At 49.6% G+C, this 23,494-nt stretch overlaps 1 protein-coding gene across 4 annotated transcripts in view; it reads right to left on the bottom strand.

Annotated features, from left to right (window-relative positions):
• TPR (translocated promoter region, nuclear basket protein) overlaps window positions 1-23,494 on the bottom strand; it is a 728,231-nt gene that overhangs the window by 303,029 nt on the left and 401,708 nt on the right. For all 4 annotated transcript variants that reach the window (XM_078642622.1, XM_078642637.1, XM_078642629.1 and 1 more), the window contains exons 36-37: window positions 22,656-22,864; window positions 21,453-21,725 (exon numbers count right to left, since the gene is read on the bottom strand). In XM_078642622.1, the coding sequence (XP_078498748.1) occupies window positions 21,453-21,725; window positions 22,656-22,864 (482 nt within the window). The remainder of the gene's footprint in view (window positions 1-21,452; window positions 21,726-22,655; window positions 22,865-23,494) is intronic.

The following is a 23,494-nucleotide window of genomic DNA, read 5'->3' as shown; positions in this document are numbered from 1 at the left end:
TGGACACTAGGACAGTTAAACTACCCTTGAGCACCGAAATGCTCTTGTTACCTCACCCACGGTCCGCGGGTGCCTAGGTGTCAAAGTGCGTCGGGTTCTCGCGTTGAAGTCAATGGAGCCTGAAAGAAAAGATGCTGCAGGCGACCAGGAGGAAGATGTCAGGTGCAGTCCAAGGGTGGATTGTTGAAGAAGGAGACCTGAAAGCAGAGGGGACAATGTTCACAGTCACTAGCCAGTGACTGGAGTGGAACCAGGAAGGAACCAGATGTCGTTGTCGCGATCAGGTGAAGAGTGGACGCTTGACTCTGCAGCCTCGTGGACCAGGAGGCGTCTTCGATGACCAGGATGGAGGCACGAGCTGTCCCACGCAGGCTCTCGCTGTCGGCGGTGTCGGATCCGGGATTGGACTCAACAGGCCTTGGCAAAGGCAACCCACGAGGTGAAGGGAAAAGGCGTCTGGTGCGGACTAGGAGAGTCCGGGGTGCCCCTCTTTTGGAAGGGAGCAAGGGCCAGTCTGGAGTAACCCGACCAGCAGCAAAGATTCAAAGGTTCGTCGTCTAGGAGGCCACTAGGCAGCCGGCAAGTGACCAGACAACGCGTCGAGCAGCAAACAAGCAGAAGGGCCCCACGCAGATCTCGTGGAGGCTGGAGGGCTGATCTTCGGTGCAGGAGCTGCTCGGGGTTGGGGCTTCTCAGTCCCCAAAGCACTTGGTCGAGTTTACCTCGGGAGTCGTGCTGGAAGCGAAGTGCAGTTTCTTCCAAGATGGCCGGTCCCACGTGTCTCGTCGCACCCACAGATCTCAGCTGTGCTGCAGATGTAGGTTGAGGTCGGAGAGGTCTGGGAATCCGGGTCTCGTCGGGCTCTGAAGTCTGGATCCTCGAGGGAAGACGACAAAGTGAAGCCGCTGGACGATTGATGGTGCCTGCAGTTGCAGGGTGGACACTCCTTGCCCACAAGGGAGATTCTTCAGTCTTCTGTGGAGCAGAACATCGAAGGCCAGAGTTTCTTCTTGTTGAATAGTTCAGGATAATCTAATCTGGAATGGGACCAGCTCCTACCTTTATTCTCCTAAAGGGGGTTGCACTACTGACTAGGTCCCTCCCCTGGGTGGGACCAGGAAGGGGGTGGTTACACCCCCTATCCTTTGTCCGGTTTCCCACCAGAGCTGGGGCTGGGATGCCCCAGCAACTGGTTTGAACCGGTGTATGCACAGGGCACCTTGTGTGCCCCAGGCATGTCTCATTCCTTTCAGGCATCCCTACCTCAATACACAAAATCCTGTCTGGGGTGGTGCTAGCACCTCCCAATGGCAGGAAACCCTTTGTCCAAGCCATCCTCGCTGGAAGGACTCCCAGCCGCAGGAAGTCCGACTTGTGTCTGTGGTGGCAGCATCCATTTTGTGATGCTGAGGCTCGAGTTAACTTTAACCGGGGTTCACACTTACATACATGTCGTGTCCCTCTAGAAGGGTGGAATGCTACCCCGGTCGCCAGAATTGGCGAGGGGGTAGTATTGCAAATTGTATGACACCTTACTCGACATGTTTTGATAATGTTATACCAGAGTTAGCATTTAACCGCGAGGTTGATAATGCACTTAAGAGTATATGGTATAGCGTTATCATGGAACAGCTATTAGGACTTGGTTCCGCAAGCTGCAAACGGGCTCAGCTCATGCCAGAGCACCATCTCACATAATTCCAAGCACTCTGCCTTCAGGATTGATAAGGCCTTCCATAGGAGTGACTGATAGGAATATATGTGTCCATTTTAGGGTTAGATATAGGTATACTATATCTATAGCAAAGGGTGATTACACCACCTTGCGCCAGCTGTCATGCAGCCAGTTGTGTCAGTTTTAGATGGCCAGCCAGAGGTGGCATAATACATGCTTCAGCCCCTGGTAGGCCCTGGGTACACCTAGGCCCTCCGTACAGGGACTGATAAGGTGGCCCAGTACCAATTGGTAAATGCACCTAAAGTACATGGTTGTCAATTTAGAGAGAGAACAGCTAGGCTGTGGGTCTGATTAGCAGGCCCACAGCCAGGGAAAGTCGTAAACCAGTGAAGCAAAAAGCAAAAATCTGGGGTGACCATAGGATTGCAGACCCCACTCTCCTACACTCCCCACTGTCAAAAGAGACCTTGCGCCACGTCAGAGTGAAGATGCCATTCATGATCCATCATGCACCTGCGGCTTAGTTTGTCCACCCTGGCGTTCAGTGAACCTGCCAGGTGTTGAACCACCAGGGAAATGCCTTGCGGTTCCAGCCATATTCAGAGGTGCAGAGCCTCCTGACATAAGGTTCACGACCCCACTATGCCCGGTTTGTTGCAGTACCACATGGAGGTGGTGCTGTCTGAACACCACTTTCCCTTTGACAGAGGGAAGGAATGCCTTCAGTGCAAGTAGGATGGCCCAAAGCTCCAGAAGGTTGATATTCAGCCTGGACTCCACCGGAGACCAGAGGCCTCTGATCTCTGCCTATCCCATGTGGCCCCCCATCCCAGGAGGGACGCGTCCCTCACCCACTGTGTGCTCCGGTTGGGGAAGGGAGAGGTGTAAGAAAGTAGCTCTAAATATACTGCTCCAAAGTAAGTGTGTACAGAGTCCACAGTCCCCAGAGGTTTGGCAGAGGCTCAGTCAGCAAATGGTCGCATACACTCAAGAACTGAACTCTAGGCCAATTGTTTTGTATATAGAAATATTTTGTTTTTTTATTTTAGAACCACAAGTAGTTACAAAAATACTTTCTCAGAATGAGATGTTGCAATTGAATACTTTCAAATAACAGACTTTTAAATGCAATAGATACAGTTGTTGCAATATGCAACACAAGTTAAACACAATTATAACATTGAGTTCAATGGGAAGTTAAGTAAATGTAATAAAACCACTTTACAAATGCTTTTCTTACTCGGGGCTGGTTCCTGGATTTAGCCCTGGTGCATTTCCTGTGAACAGTTGAAAGAAATTGTTTTTGTTACACAGGCGATTTTGAAGTAATATTTGTATGTTTCAAAAATCGACACTTAGAAGATTTTCTGGCAAAAACCAGGCAATGTTATCCTATGGGAGGAAGGAAAATGCTACTTACCTGTATGCATCTGTTCTTAGCATGTAGAGCTGCAGATTCGTACACTTTTGCAATAGATCGCCACCTTGTGTTGGGCTCAGATGATTGCAGGTTGGTGTCTTCTTGGAAGATCTCTTTGTAGTCACGAGATACGGGACTCCTCCCTTGGACAATACTGCGCATGGTCATCGACTCCATCCTCAGATTGTTTTTTCGCCATGATGGGAAATGATGGAGTTAGTAGAAGTAGAGAGAAAGGATGTCCATGCGTGTGCATCTAAATAAGATGAGAACTGGAACGGATACAAGTCCCGGGAGGGCGTGTACGAATCTGCAGCTCTACATGCCCAGAACAGATGCATACTGGTAAGTAGCATTTTCCGTTCGAGGCATATGAGCTGCAGATCGTACACTTTTGCATCAAATGTGCAGCAGTGTCTCCCCTAGCGGTGGTCGCTTGTATCCGTTGCAGTATTTTTAAACAGTGTTCTAAGGACAGCTTGGCCCACTGCAGCTTGCTGATTGGCCTGCACATCAACACAATAGTATTTAGTGAAGGTGTGTAGTGTAGACCATGTTGCTGCCTTGCATATGTCCTCTAGTGGTATATTTCCTAAGAAAGCCATAGAGGCTCCTAGTTTGCGAGTGGAGTGCGCTCTAGGAGGATCTGTTAGTGTGCGTTTAGCTTTATGATAGCATATTTGTATACATTTTACAATCCACCTGGCAATCCCCCCTTTAGAGATGGGGTTGCCTTTGTGTGGGGAAGAGAAAGATACAATTAATTGTTTTGTCTTTCTAAAGGATTTATTCCTATCTGTGTAGTATAACAGGACTCTTCTAACATCTAAGGTGTGTAAAGCCCTTTCTGCCACAGAGTCTGGGTTTTGGAAAAACACAGGTAGCTCTACTGATTGGTTAAGATGAAAAGGAGTGATAACCTTTGGCAGAAATTTTGGATTAGGCCTAAGAACCACTTTATTAGGATGTATTTGAAAAAATGGTTCTTGTATTGTGAATGCTTGTATTTCACTAACTCTTCTGAGAGAGGTGATGGCAACAAGGAAAGCAGTTTTCCATGTTAGGAATTGCAATTCACTCTTGTGTAAAGGCTCGAAAGGGGGTCCCATAAGTCTTGTAAGGACAATGTTTAGGTTCCATACCGGAGCAGGTGGTAACCTAGGTGGGATTATTCGTTTTAACCCCTCCATGAATGCTTTGGTTGCAGGTACTCTGAAGAGAGATGGATGTGGCCTATTCTGTAACTAGGCTGCAATTGCTGCCAGATGTAGGCGTATGGAATACGCTAAATTGGACCTTTGTAGGTGCAAAAGGTAACAAATTATATTTTGGATGGAAGCATCTAGTGGATCAATGTGATTATTGTTACAATATATTGCAAATCTTTTCCACTTAGCGGCATAACACGCTCTGGTAGTGGGTCTTCTAGCGTCTTTAATTTTGTTCATACAGTCTGGTGGTAGGTTTAAGTAACCAAACTCTAGGACTTCAGGAGCCAGATCGTCAAATTCAGTTGGCTTGGTTCTCGGTGTCTTATTTCTCCATGGTCTGTGTTAACAGGGAGAGCGTGAGATTTAACTTTTGATGTGGAACCAGTGAGAGATCTAGTAGTGTGGTGAACCACGGCTGACGTGCCCATGTGGGAGCTACTAGTATTAGCTTGAGAGACTGTTGTCTGAGTTTGCGCACTACTAGTGGAACGAGTGGGAGAGGCGGAAAAGCGTACGCAAATCTGCCTGACCGGTTCATCCATATCGCATTCCCTTTCGACCTTGGGTGTGGAAACCTGGCGGAGAAGGTTGGGCATTTTGCATTCTCGTGGGTGGCAAACAGATCTATCTGTGGATGCCCCCAAATTTGGAAGAATGGTTGAAGAACTTTTGGATGTATTTCCCATTCGTGAATCTGTTGTGACTGTCGACTCAACAGATCTGCTATCGGATTGTGAATTCCTGGAAGGTGTTCTACTGTCAGGTGTATGTTTTAAGGAATGGCCCATCTCCAAATGTTCCGCGCGAGCTGGGACCGTTGTAGAGAGTGTGTGTTTCCCCCCCCCCCCCCCCCTGTTTTTGTATGTAGTACATGGCTGTAATATTGTCCGTTCGGATTAAGACAGCTTTGTTTTGTACTTGCACTTGAAACGTTTTGAGTGCTAGGAAGATTGCTAGCAGCTCTAGATGGTTGATATGGAACATTTTTTGTTGGTTGTTCCATTGCCCTTGTGTGGTATAGTGTAAGAGATGGGCTCCCCATCCTGTGAGGGATGCGTCTGTTGTGAGCACTATCTGTGGAACAGGCTCTAGGAACGGCCGTCCTCTTGTCAAGTTTTTGGTGTTCCACCATTGCAGAGAGCGATATGTACGGTCGTCTACCAACACCAGGTCTGTGAGCTGACCTTGAGCCTGATTCCACAGTCGTGCTAGACATTCTTGTAATGGGCGCATTTGCAGTCTTGCATGTGGAACTATGAAGATGCAAGACGCCATCATGCCTATAAGTCCCATGAACACTCTGGCTTGGAGAGACTGCTGGTGTTGAAAAATGGAGACTAAAGTCTGAATGCTCTGTATCCTGGCTGGACTAGGATACGCTAGAGCTGTAGATGTGTTTATGGTAGCTCCTAGATACTGATGAACGTGCGAAGGCTCTAGGTGCGACTTGGTGTAGTTTATGGTAAACCCTAAGTCGTGCAATGTTTGAATTGTTTGTCTTGTGTGTTGGACACATTGACTGAATGATTTTGCTTTTATAGCCAATCGTCAAGGTAAGGAAGGACATGTATCTGTTGCCTTCTGAGATGTGCTGCTACTACTGCCAAGCACTTTGTGAACACTCGTGGTGCTGTTGTGACCCAGACTCGAAGGACTTTGAATTGGTAGTGCTGTCCTTGTATGACAAACATTAAATACTTCCTGTGAGCATGATGTATAGGAATTTGAAAGTAGGCGTCCATTAGGTCTAGTGTTGAAAGAAAATCGCCGTGTTGTAGTAGTGGGAGTACTTGTTGCAAAGTGATCATGTGAAAATGATCTGATTGTATGTAATGGTCGAGGGGCCTGAGGTCGAGAATTGGCCGTAGTGTCCCGTCCTTCTTGGGGATTAGAAAGTACAGGGAGTAAACTCCTGTTCTTCTAAAGGAGCTAATTGAAAAGCATCCTTTTGGAGAAGTCCTAGAACTTCCTGTTGAAGCAGAGTCATATGGCCTGTAACATTGGACGCTACCTGGGTGGTATGTTTGGAGGGGTTGCTGTGCGTTCTAGGCAGTAGCCATGTTGGATAATTTGTCTCACCCACCAGTGTTGTGATGGAATTCCAGACCGGTAGGAACTGTGATAATCTGCCCCCCACAGGAGTGGAATGCTGTAGGGGAGGCAGAGGGAAGTCACTGTTTGGGAGTGGAAGAGGAACGGTTGTTATTACCTCTACCTCTTCCCTTATTGTTATTGCCTCTGTATCCTCCTCTAAACAGACTCCCCAGGATATTGCGGCATGGATTAGCAAATTTAGCGGCACAAATATGGAAATTTAGCGGCACAAATATGGAAATTTAGCGGCACAAATATGGAAATTTAGCGGCACAAAAATGGAAATTTAGCGGCACAAAAATGGAAATTTAGCGGCACAAAAATGGAAATTTAGCGGCATCTTTGCTGCACTTTATTTTACTCACTATCATTCATTTTCAGTCTTAAATCAATAGAACATGTTTTAGCAGAGTATTCCACTTTAAAATAGGCATGTTTAAAGTTCTGCCTGGCATGACAGCTTACCGTTAGAAGGTTTTTCTTATAAGATGTGACTGACCACAACGCCATTGGGGAACATCAACTCGACTATAGTCTATTTTACTGACAACAACCTCACGAAACTCCATTTTACTACTGAAAACAAGCACATCGGTTATTTGGAAGAATGTTTTCTACTCAAATCTGAGAGTAGTGAGGCTAACTTATACATACTGTTAAACTTCCCTCAGGAAGCATCTAGTAGTTAGCTGCCTGTTCTGGACTACTTACGTCCCTCATGGAATTCCTATTTGTCCTGCCCATCCCTTGTCAAAAAGTGTTATCCAGTCCCTAATCACTTCCTGTCTCGTATACTGCAATTTATTTTCCCTTTCCCTACCAACACACCTGGCACATTCTCTACATATCCAAAATGCAGCAGCCAGGCATCTTGTGAAAACTCCTCACTACCAATGTATCTCTGGCCACCTTTGAACATTGAACTGTTTTCTAGCGGTCTGATTCAAACCACTTTGCTTCTTATACCACGCTCTCAATTATCAGGCCCTAAATGTCACGAAACCTGGTCAGGTTCCACGTACCGTGGAGACCCCTGAACGCATCTCATGGCGATTTGGCCCTCACGCTTTGCATATTTAAGGCTTTCTTTCAGTTATCTGACACCTAAATTGTGTAGCACCCTCCAAGTCAAAATCCACCCCAGTCCTTCAAAGTCCATGTCCAGAAGGAAACTCAAGACTTGGTGGTTTACCTCTTCACCCTTCTAGGCTTAGTAGTCATGCCGTGGTAGTGCATGGATGCCCTCTGTAGGTAATAGAGAGCTTTACAAAACCCATACTCACAGATTCAATTCCTAGCTCTAATCTCGGTTTCGTTGAATTTCTTGGCTGTATCATGTCACCATTGTCTACAAAAGGAAGTGCAGTGTGTTTCTGTGCTAACGCCAACATTATGTAGCAACACACCCTGCTCAGAAACTGACCAACACTTCTGAATTCAGCAGGAGACATTGTGACCTGTCTGCTGTTCAGCTCCTCACGCCATGAAATCGCTTGCTCACCAAGCGCTATACTAGGAACTTTGATAAATAAAAGAGATATGTACATTGAATGGTGGAATGAATAATGATGTCTCAGTTGTCTAGTGTTGCTAATATTGTACTTGGGTAATAATGGTTATGGCTTTCTCAAGTGCAGAGGCGATCCGATGTGTAATGATGCACAATAGTGAAAAGTCCTGTTTGTTAGATTTTGTGAAGGTGTCTCTGGGGAACAGTGCCACAAAAGTTATGACATTTTGGTCTGCCAAAGTTATGAGATAATTTGGTCTGCCTGATCTAATTAGTATTTTCCTTGAATATTCCAAATTGTCTGGTTGTGATCTTATAAGTTTGTTTTGAGTATTCTGTGTTTATATTTTGCGGGCACTCTCCAAAATCAGGAAAACAGCTGAATATTCCAAGGTCACACCTTGTGGTCAAATCCCCGAATTGAAAGCGGAGGCTTTCCCAGCCTCTCATCCAGTCGGAGAGATTGTTTGGATCGTCTGTTTTGTCTTCAAGTACCTTTCACAGTATTTCCTGGGTCACTTCCAGGTCTCTGCTGCTGAAGGTTTGTCATGATTCATTTATAAATAGTACATGGGGCAGAAGTCACAATTTTTTTTCTTATCTACTTGGGATATTTACATAAGCCCTAATGACCCCTCAAACCTTTTCCCTGCATTCCTGGGCACTTTTGTAAAAATCGCGGCAGACTTTTTACAAAAGAGCCGATTTCGCTGGCACTTTTGTAAAAATCGCTGCATTTTTACAAAAGTGCAGATTTCGCGGTTTGCCGCGAAATCCTGGAGGGTCTGTTAGAGGAGGTCTGTGTGTGCGTTTTGAAAGATGTCGTATCTGCGCCGGTTTGCTTAGAGCCTCCTCTATAAAAGGAGCGGCGAAAATATCTTTTAGTCTGTATGGATTGTAATGCACCCATAGACTTAGCTGTGTCTGTCTTTCTTCATCTTTTCCAGTGTAGTGTCTACTTCCGGCCCAAACAATTGGTTTTGATTGAAGGGCTGGTTCAAGATGGTAGTCTGAACCTCCGTCTTAAACCCTGAAATGCGTAACCACGCATGTCGTCTGAGTATAACACTAGTATTGACTGCTCTGGATGCTGTGTCAGCTACATTTAGTGCACACTTAATTGAGGCATTAGATATTAATTTGCCTTCTTGTATGAGCTCTGTTGCCTGATCTTTGTATTGATCTGGGAGGTGCTCTAGCAGTTTTTGTAATTGGTCGTAGTGAGCCCTGTCATAGCGTGAGAGCAGGGCTTGTGTATTTGCTATGCGCCATATATTTGTAGCCTGCGCAGCAATCCGTTTCCCTGACGCATCAATAACTTTGGATTCCTTGTCAGGTGGGGGCGTGTCACCAGAAGTCTGGGATTTAGCCCTTTTCCATGCATTGGACACTACTTAAGAGTTTAGTGGCAGATGTCCCTTAATATAGACTGCATCAGATAGTGCTGGTCTATATTTCTTTTCTATTCGTGGATTTAACACTCTATAACGTACCGGGTCTTTAAATACTTCTGGAGCATGTTTAATGACTCCTTTGATCATGGGTAGTATTTGCGTAGACCTTTGTGACTGCTCAAATGTATCAAGTAAAAAATCCTCATCAATAGCATCAGAGTGCATTGAAACCCCGTGGTAAAGGGCAGATATATTTAAGAGATGATTAAACCCAATACTATCTTCTGGAGGGGAAGGTTTTGTTGGGTAGGACTGAGGATCAGGAATTCGGGCACATTGTGTGGTGCGAAGTCATATAAATCGTCATCTCTAGGATATGTATCTGCATTGATATCTTCATCTACAGGTTATGCATTTGGCTCTGGTATGTCATTCCCTCCACCTAGATCATACTCTTCATCAGTGTGGTGTGATGATGCAGGAGATTGAACAGGAGAAACTGCAGGTGAAATGTAAGGAGGGATAGGAGAGGAAGAAGGTGAAGGAGAGGAAGGGTGCATTGGAGAAGTTGCACAATCTTTCTTTTTGGCAGGAACCACAGGTAGAAGTGGTGTGTCTGCTGGTCTCTTTTTTTTAAGGAATAGCTTCCACATGTCCAGTTTTTGGATTGATATGGACTTCGTTTGTTTAGGATCTGGTCTAAACAGTTCTTCCTCTCCAATCTTCTTCGGCGTCGATTTTTTCGGTGCCGATAGGGCTTGTTTTGTGTTTTTTGCTGTAGGAGGCGTTAGAGTCTCGTGGCAAATTTTTCGGTGCCGAAGGTCGTTTTGGCTTGGTAGGCTTGTTAGAGGGTTTAGGTGTCTCTGAATCAGGCCTTGGAGTCTTTTGTACCGAGGTTGGAGTTTTTGGAATGGAGACAAGTCTCGTTGGCCTTGAGGCTTCGGACGCTGGCTTTCCATCTTTATTTTTGGAACCGGAAGGTGTTAGATCCGGAGCTTTTTGCGGATCCGGTTCAGTTTTCGGCTTCGGCACCGGTGCATCTTTTGGTTTGGGTGCCGAAGGATCTTTGTCTTTGGGCACCGAAGGGCGTTTTGGCTTCGGTGTCAAAGAATCCTTCGGTGTCGAAGGATGTGTATGCTTCGATGCCGATGGAAGAGGTGGAATTGGCACGTGTGGTTTTGTCGGTGCGAGGCACCGGAAGGCTTAGTTGTTTTCCTCGGAGCCGAGCCCGAAGGCGGGGCGCTTGAGGGATTATTTCGGTCTCGACTGGGCCCCATGGGCGGAGTGCTGACCGTTGCCTTTGGCTTGGGTAGTGTCTGTTGTGCAGGGGCAAGAGTACTCACGGGTTGACGAGATGGGATCAAGTCATCAGAGTCCTCTGCCTCTGATATGATCTGGAGATCAGGCGAGTCTTCCTCGGCGGCGGGTGGAGCCTCGTCCTCTGAGATGTCCTCGCCCTCGGAGATGTCTTCGACGATCTCCTTGAAAATGGCCTCCGGTGCTGGGGCCGTTCTCATCTCGTGTCGACGTGCCCTCCGATCCCGAATGGTCTTCTTCGATCGGAAGGATGCACAAGCTGTGCAGGTCGACTCGTCGTATTCCGGCGATAGACAGAGGTTGCAGACCTCGTGATGGTCGCTATGAGGGAATTTTGCTCGACATACCGGGCATCTCTTGAATGGAGTTCTGTCCATGAGGCGTAGGTCGTACGGCGCAGATAGGCCCAACGGCCCGCGTCGACGCACCGGAATGTAGCTGATGATGTTGAAAAGTTTATTCGATGTCGATAATGTTTGTAGAAAGTTTCTAAGCTTCGAAGTTGCTGAAAAAGTCTTTTCTAGCCGGAGCGGAAAACTTTCATCCAAACCCAGTGGCGGAAAAAAACGATCTGAGGATGGAGTCGATGACCATGCGCAGTATTGTCCAAGGGAGGAGTCACCTATCTCGTGACTATAAAGACTTCTTCCAAGATGACAACAACCTGCAATCATCCGAGCCCAACACCAGGTGGCGATCTATTGCAAAAATGTACGATCTGCAGCTCATATGCCTCGAACATCAGGTTATCGGAAAATCCCAGTGTTAATTACTTTTTATGGTCGGTGCTGGGCACAAAGATCCAGCACTAGGATCTCTCCTGATAGCAGGTGAGTAATTTCGTTTATCGGATGATTTTTAAGGAATATTTAAAAGTTGCAAAACTTGACACCGAAGAATTTCCAAGTGATAACCAGCCAATGTTACCCTATTGAGAAAATCAACTTATCGGGCTTTGGGTAAGTATTCGAATGGCAGAGTTAAGGTTCTGGGGTAAGACTTCAGGGTCTACCGGGGTCAGGTATGTACTGTTACACCCACAGGGGCACAGGGGCAGCCGGGTGCAGAGTGAGCAGGCCCAATTTTAGCCTATGGCGGGTAGGGGACCTTTGGTTGGTGGCTGCTAGCAGGCAGGCCATGCGGCTGTTGGAGATAAGCTCCTGGTCACTTACACAGGGCAAGTGGGGGAAGTAGGATAGGACAGATGCTGCACTTCCACTGACACTCGGGCGGCTGTGTGCAGGGTCCTTTTGGGCCGTCGGGCGCCTAATGTATTTCAATGGGAAAGCTGCAAGACGAACAAAGGCTGCAAGCTCAGCGACGGAGATTCTTCAGGTGCGACCACCACTTCGAGAGGTAAGTTGGGAAGCTGTAGGTTAGGTAGCCACCCAGGAGTTGGGCACAGGGGACCGTGGGGTGCCAGGTGCAGGGGTGTCTTTTGGGTGTCGGCAAATCTTACCCTCAGCTGGTCACGGTTGGAGGGGTCCATGGTTGTGAGGCTGCAGGCGTCGTCAGGAGGGTCCTTTGGTGCTAGATTCGTGGTCACAATCACCGAGGGGACGTCCTCATGGTCTTTGTTCACTCAGGCACAGGCTTTGCTCAGCAGGTGCAGAGTGTGCTGGATTTGAGGTTCCTGGATGGCACCAGGGGTTGTAGCTGTTTGAGCAGAACGATTGGTCGTGGGAGTCCCGGTCTATAGATGAGCAAGGCAGTCAGGTCCTCAAGGGTTTTCGAGGTTGCTGACCACAGGAGACGCCGGGATTTAGCAGGATCAAGGGTCAACAGGCCTGTAGGGCTGGGGACAAATCAGTTGGTGTTGTCCTTTTGTTAGCAGCTACACTGCAGGTCTATTTTCTTCTTGTTCTTCGTCTTGTTTCGGGATCGAAGGAAGGTTCAGGGTTCTCCCAAATACCAAATTTAGGGGCGTTACAGTATGGGACGGTCAGGGACCAATGGGCCCCTTCCCTGGGGCGAGTACACACCCTATCCTGCCACTCTCCTGTGGGAGGGGGGCAGGAGCCTGTCTGATTGGGTAGGGCTCCCTATCCTCAAGATGGCAAGAGCCCAGAGTTGTGCTTCACCTGAGGGGTGGGGTTGGCATAGGCTGGCACACCCCCTTTCCTCACTTAGGTTTTCCCGCCTGTCTTCTCGCCAGAGTGGGGGTCAGAACCGGTGGGGGCCAGTTGCTGAGTACAGCAAGTGGCCTGGAGAAGCTCACAAAGGCGGCATGGCATGCCTTTGAAGCTCCCCCTGCCCATCCTGGGAGCGGAGGCCTAGCACCTCGCACCAGGATGTGCATTGTTGCTGGCCCAAGAGAGCGGATGGCTCTCTACCCAGGGGTCCAGCAACATGTCTGCTGGGTGGCAGCCTATGCAGCCTCTCAGTCAGGACACAGGTTGTGGGTTAGTTTCAGGGGGCAACTCTAAGTTGCCGTCTGTTGTGCATTGTACATTAAATCCCACACTGGCATCAGTGTGGATTTAATGTGCTGAGAAATTTGATACCAAACTTCAGTCTTCAGTTTAGCCATCATGGTGCTGTGGAGTTCACGATGACGACCTCCCAGTACCATATACTCTTAATGGCAGCACTGCACTTCCAGTGCCCAGGAATGGACATGGGTACTGTAGGGGTACACAGCTCATGCACCTGTACCCACAACACTGGCATAGGGCACCCAGCTAGAGGGGTATGCCAGGGCAGTGTGATGTGGTCATGGAACACAGGGATGTGTGCCATGTTGACTTTGTTTTGTTCTGCACCATGACACTCAGCCTGCAAAGGCAGTGTGTATGTGTCAGGTTACAGGGCCCCTAAGGGTGGCACAATAAGTGCTGCAGACCTTAGGGGTATTCTCTGGTCACAGTGCCCTGGGTACCATTTACCAGGAGCTGACATGTGGCCAGAGATGCCAATTGGGTTTAGGTTTCAATACAGTTTTAGGGAAGGAACACCAGTCCTGGGGAGGAGCCCAGGGAACACCAAGTCAAAGTACATCAGCAAGTTACCAAAAAGTGGGGGCATACCATGCAAGAAAGATGGCACTTTCTCACAAGAGAGCTCTGCCCTGGACCCAATGCCGGTTCATGAGCCACCACAGCAGCTGCTGTGCAGTGTCCTCTGAGATCTGGAGATAATCTGACAGGTTCCGCTGATGCTGCGCCCACTGGAACAGGTCCCACTGCAAAGCCCGCATATGCCATCTGGCATGAGTGACCAGCAGGATACAGGAGGCCATGAGGCTCAGCAGCCTCAGGGTCATCCTGACCGAAACCCAGGATAGAGGCTGAAAGATCGAATTCATAGCCTGAATATCCTGGAATTGCCGTCCGGGAGGATAGGCCCGAAACTGCGTCTTATCCAGAACAGCAGGACGCCGCGGATGCCGGGATCAGGACGACCGATACCCTATCACAGGTTCGGCAAGTTGTTTCTACAACATCCGGTACGACGCCGAGGTATTTGGGCAGGGATTACACTCCGAGGAACCCTGAGGTTCTACATACAGCTAAAAGGCTGGCCCAAATTTTAAACTGGTTTCTTGACCTCAAGACGGGAAATACAAGTTCGCTTCAGGATACACAGGCAGATTCCCGCCATCTCTCACTCTCGAGAGCATACGCCTGATTACAGTTCAATATTCGGATCTACTTGATACTCGGCATCCACCATTCTCTGAAGTTTTGAAATTATCAAAATTTCTGCCCTGACGAAGTTCCAAAAACCAAGAAAGGAACGAAACGCGTTGGCTGTGCCTATGATGTCAAAAGAATTTTGGAATAAAGAAGAATTTATATAATTTTGAGAGTGTACCTTCTGCTTTGTTTCTATATTTCTTCTGTTTTACGCATCCCAAGGCAGCGGATGTTGGAAGAGTTTGCACCACTATACATTGGGAACTATATGAATTGTTGTGCATGACCTGGTTGGCTGCTTTGGTCCTTCTGTCTAACTCTTATCCAGAACAGCTCAGATGAAGAGGAGCTTCTTAGATGGAATCAGGTGTGCCTTAGGCACATTGATTGAGAACTCCAGCAAAAACAGGAGGTCATCCGTAGTCTGGAGGTGGGGGAAGACTAGCTGGGGTGAGCCTGCCTTCAACATCCAGTCGTCGAGATAGGGGAAGACTGGAACCCCTGATCTGCGCAGATGAGCTGCGACCACCGCCATCACTTTTGTGAACACCCGCGGGGTGCTGGTAAGACCAAAAGGGAGCAAAGTAAACTGAAAGTGCTCGTGGCCTACCGTGAACCGCAGGCAACGCCAGTGGGCCGACAGGACGGGAATGTGGAAACATGCGTCCTGCAAGTCCAACGCTATAATCCAGTCTCCAGGGTTGAGAGCAGACAAGACCTGAGCTAGAGTTAACATCTTGAACTTCTCCTTCCGGAGGAAGTGATTGATGTCCCTGAGGTCAAAGATAGGACGCAGGCCCTTGTCCTTCTTGGGCACCAGAAAGTAGTGGGAACAACCAAAACGTCCTACTTCTGGCGCAGGTAAGCGCTCACTGGCTCCCTTGGCCAAGAGGGCCGCGACTGCCTGTTGAAGTGCCAAATGAGCCCCCGACATGTGGTGGTACTGGGGTGGCATAGCAGGAGGGGTAGTCTCAAAGGGGGGAGCGGGAGGGAGGGGGGAGGGAGGGTGGAGGGAGTAGCCCCTTCGGACTTTTTGTAAACCCACCTGTCCGAAGTGATGGTGCGCCAGTGGGGGAGGGGATGGGGAATCCTGCCGCCCACTGGCGTGTGATGGGCCTGAAAGACCGGACTAGGAAGGTTTTGGGGCAGTTGCGGCCGGTCTGTGGGTTTGAAGTGAACCTGATGGGGTGCCCCTTCCGTAGCTACGAAAGGAGTGAAAAGCAGAAGGCGGAGGAGGGAGAGTGGCCGAAAGGCCCAAAGACTTGGCCGTAGCCCGCGTTTCCTTAAAGCGCTCCTTGTTGCCGAAAAGGCGAATGTCATCAAAGGGTATCTCCATCAGGGAGTTCTGGACATCCCCCGAGAAGCCAGTAGTCTTCCGCCAGGCATGGCGGCGGAGCGCCACTGTCGAGGAAATCGCTCTGCCCAGCAAGTCGGCAGTGTCAAGGCCACATCGTATTGTGAACTTGGTGGCCTCTCCCCCCCATCAATAGCTTGAGAGAGCACTATCCGCGCTTCCTCAGGACACTGAGGACCTGCGCCACCGTATCCCACACGGGTGGGAATAATGGCCCAAGAGGCCTGCAGTGTTCACAGAACGCAGACCTGAACTGGAGAAGAAAAAATCTTCTTCCCAAATTGTTCCAGTCACTTGGATTCCCTGTCCGGGGGTGCAGTAGGGAATGCGCTCTGGGAAGTTGAGGATTGGACAACCAAGCTCTATGTGGTGGGGTGTTGGGAGAGGAAGATGGGGGTCGTCGGGCGATGGCGTCAGGCCACGGTCCTATCCACAGGAGCCCCCATGTTGGGTATGGACCAGGTGCCCAAAAGAAAATCAGTAAGTGCCTTATTAAAGGGCAGCAGTGGCTCCACAGAGGTAGCCGCAGGCTGAATAACTTCTGTTAGGTTAGTCCTGATGGCCGCTGTAGAGAGTTGGAGGGACTCCGCCGCCCCAAGCAACACCACTGCTTAACTTGCACCCACCTCCGCAGCCACAGTAGGAGGAGTGAGCATGCCAAGGTCAGGAGAGGTGTCCAGATCACTGGCAACCCCCAGTTCCTCTGCCCAGTCCGGGTCCTACTCACACTGAGCTGTGAGAGGGCCCTCAGACCCCTCCCCTTCCCTTCCTCCGAAGGCTGTTTGTTGGACCCGGCCCTTTGCAGGCAGGTTCACCCCAAAACCTTTTGCTTTTTGCCTAGCCTATTTCTGTAACCTGGTGTTGGTGATTTTAGGCCTCTGCGCACTTTTTCACTGTGGTACAGTGTAAAGTGCGTGAGCTCTCTGTGTATGTGTGGTGAGGGACCTGCCCTCCCATAGGAATGCATGGGGAATATGTGCGACCAAGGTAGTTCCTGATGTGGGGGGAGTGCAGGGTCGAGTTTGGTATGCGCGAACTCGTGAGATTGAATGCTGCGCAATGATGTGTACGGTGTGAATGTGTCTAGTGGGGAAGTGCCACTTCTAGACATGGGTGTGCGTGTGTAGTGAGTGTGCTGGCACGTGATTGGCTGGAGCTGGCTGGTGAGCCTGGCTCCAAGAGTCTGGATGGGTCTGCCCGGTGGTGAGGAGAGATTAACATGCTGATGTGAGGGAGGGGTGCACCTGGGACCTGAATAGCGCTGGGCTTTCCCCACACAATGCTGGCTCCGCCCCCTGTGGTGCGACTGATGACCCTAGCCTGACTAGTGAACGGGAGGGGTGGCTGAGCACATCAAGAGTGCTCCCAAACCAGCTGCGCCTGGTTTTGCCCCCACCCTGCACCTTTAGACAAAGGATTTTGGGTATAAAAAGGGTGCTGTGACACTCTGAAAATGTTCTTGTTTCTGACTGGAATCAACCAGGGGCGTGCTGCTGCTTTGGCCAAGGGGAAGGCTTGCCTCACTGGGCCCTGCCCAGCCGCTGGATGCCTGGACTCTGGAAGGACTTTGTGCTGGTCCCTGGACTTTTGCAACCCTAGCGTGTGGAAGACTTTATTTTTGCCTCTAGCGCTTTGGAGCGCTTTATTTTCCCCCCAGCGCTTGAGAGCGCTTTATTTTACTTTCCTGGGCAGAGCGCTGTCGTTTTCCTCTGAGGGAAGCGCTCCTGCCCTCTGTGTGCTTGTGGCCTTGTGAGCAGTCGATCTACGACCTGTGCCATAAAAACCTCTGTGCCGCTCATCACCGCCGCTGCCCGGGGCCTGAAACTGCTTGAGGATCTCGCCGTCCCTTGCCGGGGCTGCGGAGAAGGGAACCGAAGGAGCTGCGACCTGATTGGCTGAGCGAGACGAGCCCCCTCGCGCTGGGATTGGATCCTCACCGAGGAGCGGCGCCCTGATTGGCTGACTCCCGCGGTGGTTGCCGGTGGAGAGAGAGAGCCCTGGGCCCCAGGAGGGGGCCCGGGGGAGGCAAAAATGGCGGCCGAGGCTGCCGACAGCAGTGCGGGGCTCCCTGGAGTCCCGGGAAGCCCCGCAGGGGAAGAGCTGCCGCGTCCCGAAAGGAGTTCCCGCCCGGAGAGCCGGTGAGTACAGCCGGACGGGGGGAGCAAAGTGGAGGCCCCACGCCGGTGCGACCCTTTAGAGCAGCCCCGCTTGACAGAGGGCTGCTCCAACGAGATGGGGGCATTTCTGTTTCTGCTCTACGAGGGAGCAGATCGATTTTGGTGGTGCCAGGACAGGCACCGAGTCCGAGCGGCCCAGTATGCCTAGTGGGCCGCTCCAACAAAGGGGCAAGTGGTTTTTCGAGCCCCGTGGCTCACACGTCTGGGGGCTTGTTGTTTAGGGAGCCGAGGTGGTTCCGCCGCCCCCATTAGTTTCCAGAGCCACGTGGCTCCGTGGGGCACCTTTTAGGTAGAGCCTGTGTGGCTCCAACGCTTGGGCACAATTCTGTTCTAGGGTCAGTGAGGGCCCTGTCGCAGTTTTGTGGTTTGCCAGCTGCCCAGCAATTAGTGGGCAGCTGCACCGTTTAGGCGCCAAGGGAGAGAGAGTCCCTGTGTGGGACAGAGATGGCACAGTGGTGCCAGGCCTTCCACAGCTGCGCAGCACTTCGTGCCAGCTGCAGCGTTTAGGCCCTTGGGATTGTTCCCAGCTGCCCAGCAAGTAGTGGTACAAAAGGGGGTGGTGATGGACGGAGCATCTGAACCAATCAAACACTCGCACCCAGTCAAAAGATCTGGGTTTGATACATCACCGTTCTTTAGCCCACTCTGCCACCCCAGTTCAGACATGGCTATAAGCAAATCAGTCTGACCCTGTACCTCATGGGAACAGTCCAGCCCGAACTGCCAAGCCATGCCGTCCCTGGACCGGAAACAAGCTTCCGAGGACCAGTTTCTGGCATTACAGCCGTCTTCAGCCCGGCTTGCTTGAATCCAGTGGCAAAGTGAGCAAGGGACTCACGTCTGAGCATACCCTGCCACACTTATGGCGGCCAAAAGCAGTACAAAAGGGGGTGATGATGGACGGAGCATCTGAACCAATCAAACACTCACACCCAGTCAAAAGATCTGGGTTTGATCCATCACCGTTCTTTAGCCCACTCTGCCACCCCAGTTCAGACATGGCTATATGCAAATCAGTCTGACCCTGTGCCTCATGGGAACAGTCCAGCCCGAACTGCCAAGCCATGCCTTCCCTGGACCGGAAACAAGCTTCCGAGGAAGCAAGTAGTGGGCAGCTGCAACGTTTAGGTTTGCGCCGGTGGCGCACCCCTGACTGGCACTGCATTGGCAGCGCGCCCTGACATTCTGGACACAGGGCTTTTTGAGTCCCTTTATTGGATGGCCAGTTGGCCAGGGGTCTGGTGTGTGGATGGGGCGCAAGGCCCTAAATGTAATTTATGCGAATTCCCCTGTGCTGCACCTCTGAATGTGTTTTGATGCGTCATGTGCCTTGTTCTTACACCTCTGAATGTGTTTATGCATCAAGTGTTTTCCTTCCCTACACCTCTGAATGTTGTGATGCATCATGTGTAATGTGTTCTTGCTTACGCCCCTAAATGTGATTTATTCTAATGTGTTTAGACTAGTGAGAGATTGCCTACTGTAGTTATACTGGTTAGGCCTAAATATGATTGCTGCAAAATGTGCTTTGCCTTTATGCTTGAGTTATACTTCTAAATGTGTTAATGCTTAGGAGTTTACTTTGCCTAGTATGTTATACTAGAGAGGTTATGTGTCCATGCGTGATCTAGGCCTATGGTTATTAGTATTGCGTAGTGTGTACCTACCTTTACCAGTAGTTACTGGTGGTGTTCTACAATTGTCAGTTTGTGTTACAGTTATTCTAAGTGCTAGTTCTACTAAGTGCTGATTCTGACATTGGCCCACGTGGCTCTGTCCTGATGTAAATAATCCCATGTGAATATTGCCCGTGCCAGTTGGCACAATGTATATTGTGTGATTACTATCTGATGTGTTTTGACAATACAAAAGTTATTTTTATATAACCTTGTGTGGAGTTCCTTTTGTGGTGTGCCTAGGATGTTGTTGCTGTTGTGTGCATGCGCAAATGCTTTACACATTGCCTCCGGGATAAGCCTGTCTGCTCGTGCCAAGCTACCAAGGGGGTGAGCAGGGGTTATCTTGGCGTGACTAGAATGGTGGTTTCTGCCTGGCTTTGGCGTAAGCCTTAGCCAACCAGAAAATCCCAGTTCTAACACTGTTGTACAGGCCGAACATAAGGAGGCTGGACAAAGGGGTAGAAAGGCCTCTTTGGCGTCTGAATCTGCGTCGAGCAACGCCGTTCCGGCTCCATGTCAGGGGTGAGACTGGGGGAGATGTCCAGGGCACCGGGCGACGTTGGAGGTGTTGCCGGTGTGGTCGACACCGGTGGAGGTATAACAAGGTGTACCGGCGTCGACCAGGATACAGTCTTGGATCCTTGGGGGCCCTGCGGCACCAAGGCCGGAGCTGACAGTGATGCCGGAGCTGCCGACAGTGAAGGGCGAAGACCCCCAGACCGGCCCATGGGGCCAGACGGCGCAAAGAGGCGTGCCATGGCTGACAAATTCCTGCAGCTGGATCGGAATCGCCGACTGATCTGGAAATGGCGGGTAGGCCGACAGTGACGGGGTGAGGCACCGCCAGAGCCGCAGGAGGATGCACCACCAGAGCCACGGGAGGAGGCACCGCCAGAGCCACGGGAGGAGGCACCGCCAGAGCCACGGGAGGAGGCACCGCCAGAGCCACGGGAGGAGGCACCGCCAGAGCCACGGGAGGAGGCACCGCCAGAGCCACGGGAGGAGGCACCGCCAGAGCCACGGGAGGAGGCACCGCCAGAGCCACGGGAGGAGGCACCGCCAGAGCCACGGGAGGAGGCACCACCCTCAGCCAGGACGGATGAAGGGAAGTCATAGAGCGATGACGCTTCTTCGACTTCTTGTGTTTTGTCTTACCTGACCCAGGGGGCGAAGACTTTGATCCCGACGAAGGATGGAGATGTCTCCACGACCGGTCCCTCGACCTCCACGGGACCAGGACCTTGAGGGGCGTGGAGCCGACTGCCAGACTTCAAGCAACTTTCGGGACCGCTCCCGCAAAGTCTTCGGCGACATAGCCCGGCAGTCGAGGCACCACTTGGACTACTGGTCGCGCCCCAGGCAGTATAGACACACGCGGTGCGGATCCATCACCGACATCATCCGATGACAGTCCGCGCATGACTTGAAACCGGGCATCCCTACGACACCAGGAGTTGATTGACTCGAAAAAAGCTGAGACGATAAGCCTCAAAAACTCGGTCAAAAAATGACTGGGGGTACCACTCTCTCCGGACCTGCGCTTGCTGGCGTGGAAAAAGAAAGAACGGACGTCAGCGCGCGAGGGCGGCGTCTAAGTAGCTGCCGCAACGTCATCTTGACGAGCACGATACCAACGGACGCGGAGCCGCACGATGCCACCTTCTGACGTGCAGGGGTACTGCGGACGAAAACTTTCCGGATCCAGTTGGACGCCTGGGGGTAATTCTAAGGTAAGGAATCTATCACTATGTGTTTTTTTCAGCATAATAGTGGAAACTGATTTGACCATGGAAAAAATTGGGACAATTGTGGAATGTGCCACTGGACATCATGCCATGTTTTACAATTTGAGTACATGAGGTTGTTCCCATCAGTTGATAAATCTGTGTGAAAAACAAATCATTCTGTGGTGTTTGCCAGAAGGAAAACTGTCAAATACTAAAACTAAAACATGGTGTCACCTTGTTCTCATGCATAACCAACCTGTGCCAAAGACTGCAGTGGAAGTGGTGGGCCTCTCAATGGGTGAACTCTGTACAACCTCAACCGTGGCAGGTGTTGGCTCTTGCGTCGATGGCTCTATTTGAGCATGGCTCTGCTGAGTAGGCTGCACGAAAGCGGTTGTTTGGCTCTGCTGCTGGACATTCAAGATGGGCTGAGAAATGGATGCCTGTACATTCGGACTTGTTGATCGGACTGAGCCGCTGGTGCTGCCAAAAACTGGAACATGCTCAACAGGCCCTTCCTGTTGCATGGCTGAAAAGTAAGATCCAGCACAGAACATCAAACATTACTTAGAACAAGGCTTACTTGCAGAAAAGTAGAAGGGATACAGCTCTTTTCAGGAAGACCAGTCATTAAGTCTTATTGGATTCTTATCAAGCACATTAAAGCCATACACTACAGGTGCAAATGTTTAACAAACTGATTTCAGAATGCATTCATTTAGCTTACACATGACAGACTAAAGAGAACTAGGTGGTTAACTGATGAAAAGGCAGCCTTACTCCATGGTACATTGGGAGTTTGTACAGGATCTACAAAAATCATACAAACGCTTAAAAAACTATAAACCAACAGAACATTTAGAAAGTCCTGAATGCTAAACACAAACATTCCAAAAACTATCCCCATTGAAAAATAACAAACAAAGATACTTGTAAAGGCTCTTTGGCTAGATCTTAAAGTGCAATGCAAGAATTCAAACTTATAAGAACTTTGCCATTTGCTAGCAATTTATCCAGAAAGTAAATTTTAAACGGCAACCAATTAACTTCAATAAACAGGACTTGCATTTCTTTTTAATTGTATGACAGAATTGTTAAAAAATATTTTTGCCAACTAGTACAAAATGTGGCATACTATGCAAGATCTGAAAGTGAAAGAAGGGCTCGGCAAAAGTTTGTTTATAAAAGCAATTCCTTATTGCAACCAACAGGTGGTAAAAAAAAGTCCTTAAAATGGAAAAGAGGCATGCACAATAATGCACCATTTGGTTTCTTGCCAAGCAATCAGCCAAAGGCAATACTGAAAAGGCAGTTAGCGGAATATGTTGAAATGGAGAACAGAAAATGAATCACAGAATCTTCAAGATAGCTATATAGTTACATGGCAAGGTCTAACAGGTTGATAGCTGCTATGGAGAGGTGATCGGTGACTAAGTATATATGGATAACAACTGCATACCTTCTTGGGTTTCCACCTGTGTGGTAGGCATGACTGTAGCTGTTGGCGTGGTGGTAGGTGTGCTAACGGTGGCTGGCGTAACCATTGGGCGGATACTGGCTCGAGGTGTTGGCTTATTTCCTGGTAAGGCAGCGGCAGTGCCTTTGCTTGGAGTTGCCACAACAGGTGTTGGTTTGATATTTGCAGTTGGGGGCTCAGAGGTACTTGCTCTAGAAGGCAAAACATTAAACAAGAGTAAAATAATTCCATTCTATATTTCCAGCCACAAACATAAAATTACAGTTGAAACTCCTTGCTTTAAGCCGGTCATACTTCACAAAAGGAATCTCATTAGGCATAATAGGTTTCCTACTGTTTATTTCTATACCACATTTGCTGACAAATGAGCTGTAGAAACTATGAGGCAAACGATGGGAAATAGGCAGAAGGAGGCATGGTTAGCATTGTAAGTTGGTGAATGGAACTCTTTGATTTACTGGAAGACTGACCTGAAAGTGGATTTTTTTTGCAGAACTCTGCCCTGGACTGTGACTTGGAGCGGAATCTACGATCCAACGGTGAACTCTTCTAGTGCTTCAAGACACTAATGCCCCCAGTCCTCAATGGTCTTGGGATGCAGGAGGGTACAAATAGCGCACAACTTGAAGTCTTGTCCGGATCCCCATAACCACATATAAACCACGTATAGTTCATGACAGACCTGTTGTTCTTGCAGTCTCGGCACCCGGCTTTCAGTACGGACATTGTTCCGTAGCACACGTATTTTTAAATCAGTGGGACTGCACTGATAAGCGGTTCTGCTCAGTCAGTTTCAGGGCAGTACTGAGCAATAAGGTACT

Source organism: Lissotriton helveticus, chromosome 1_1 (assembly GCF_964261635.1).
Source record: "Lissotriton helveticus chromosome 1_1, aLisHel1.1, whole genome shotgun sequence".
Lineage (NCBI taxonomy): Eukaryota > Metazoa > Chordata > Amphibia > Caudata > Salamandridae > Lissotriton > Lissotriton helveticus.
This window is presented reverse-complemented; position numbering and strand designations above follow the sequence as displayed.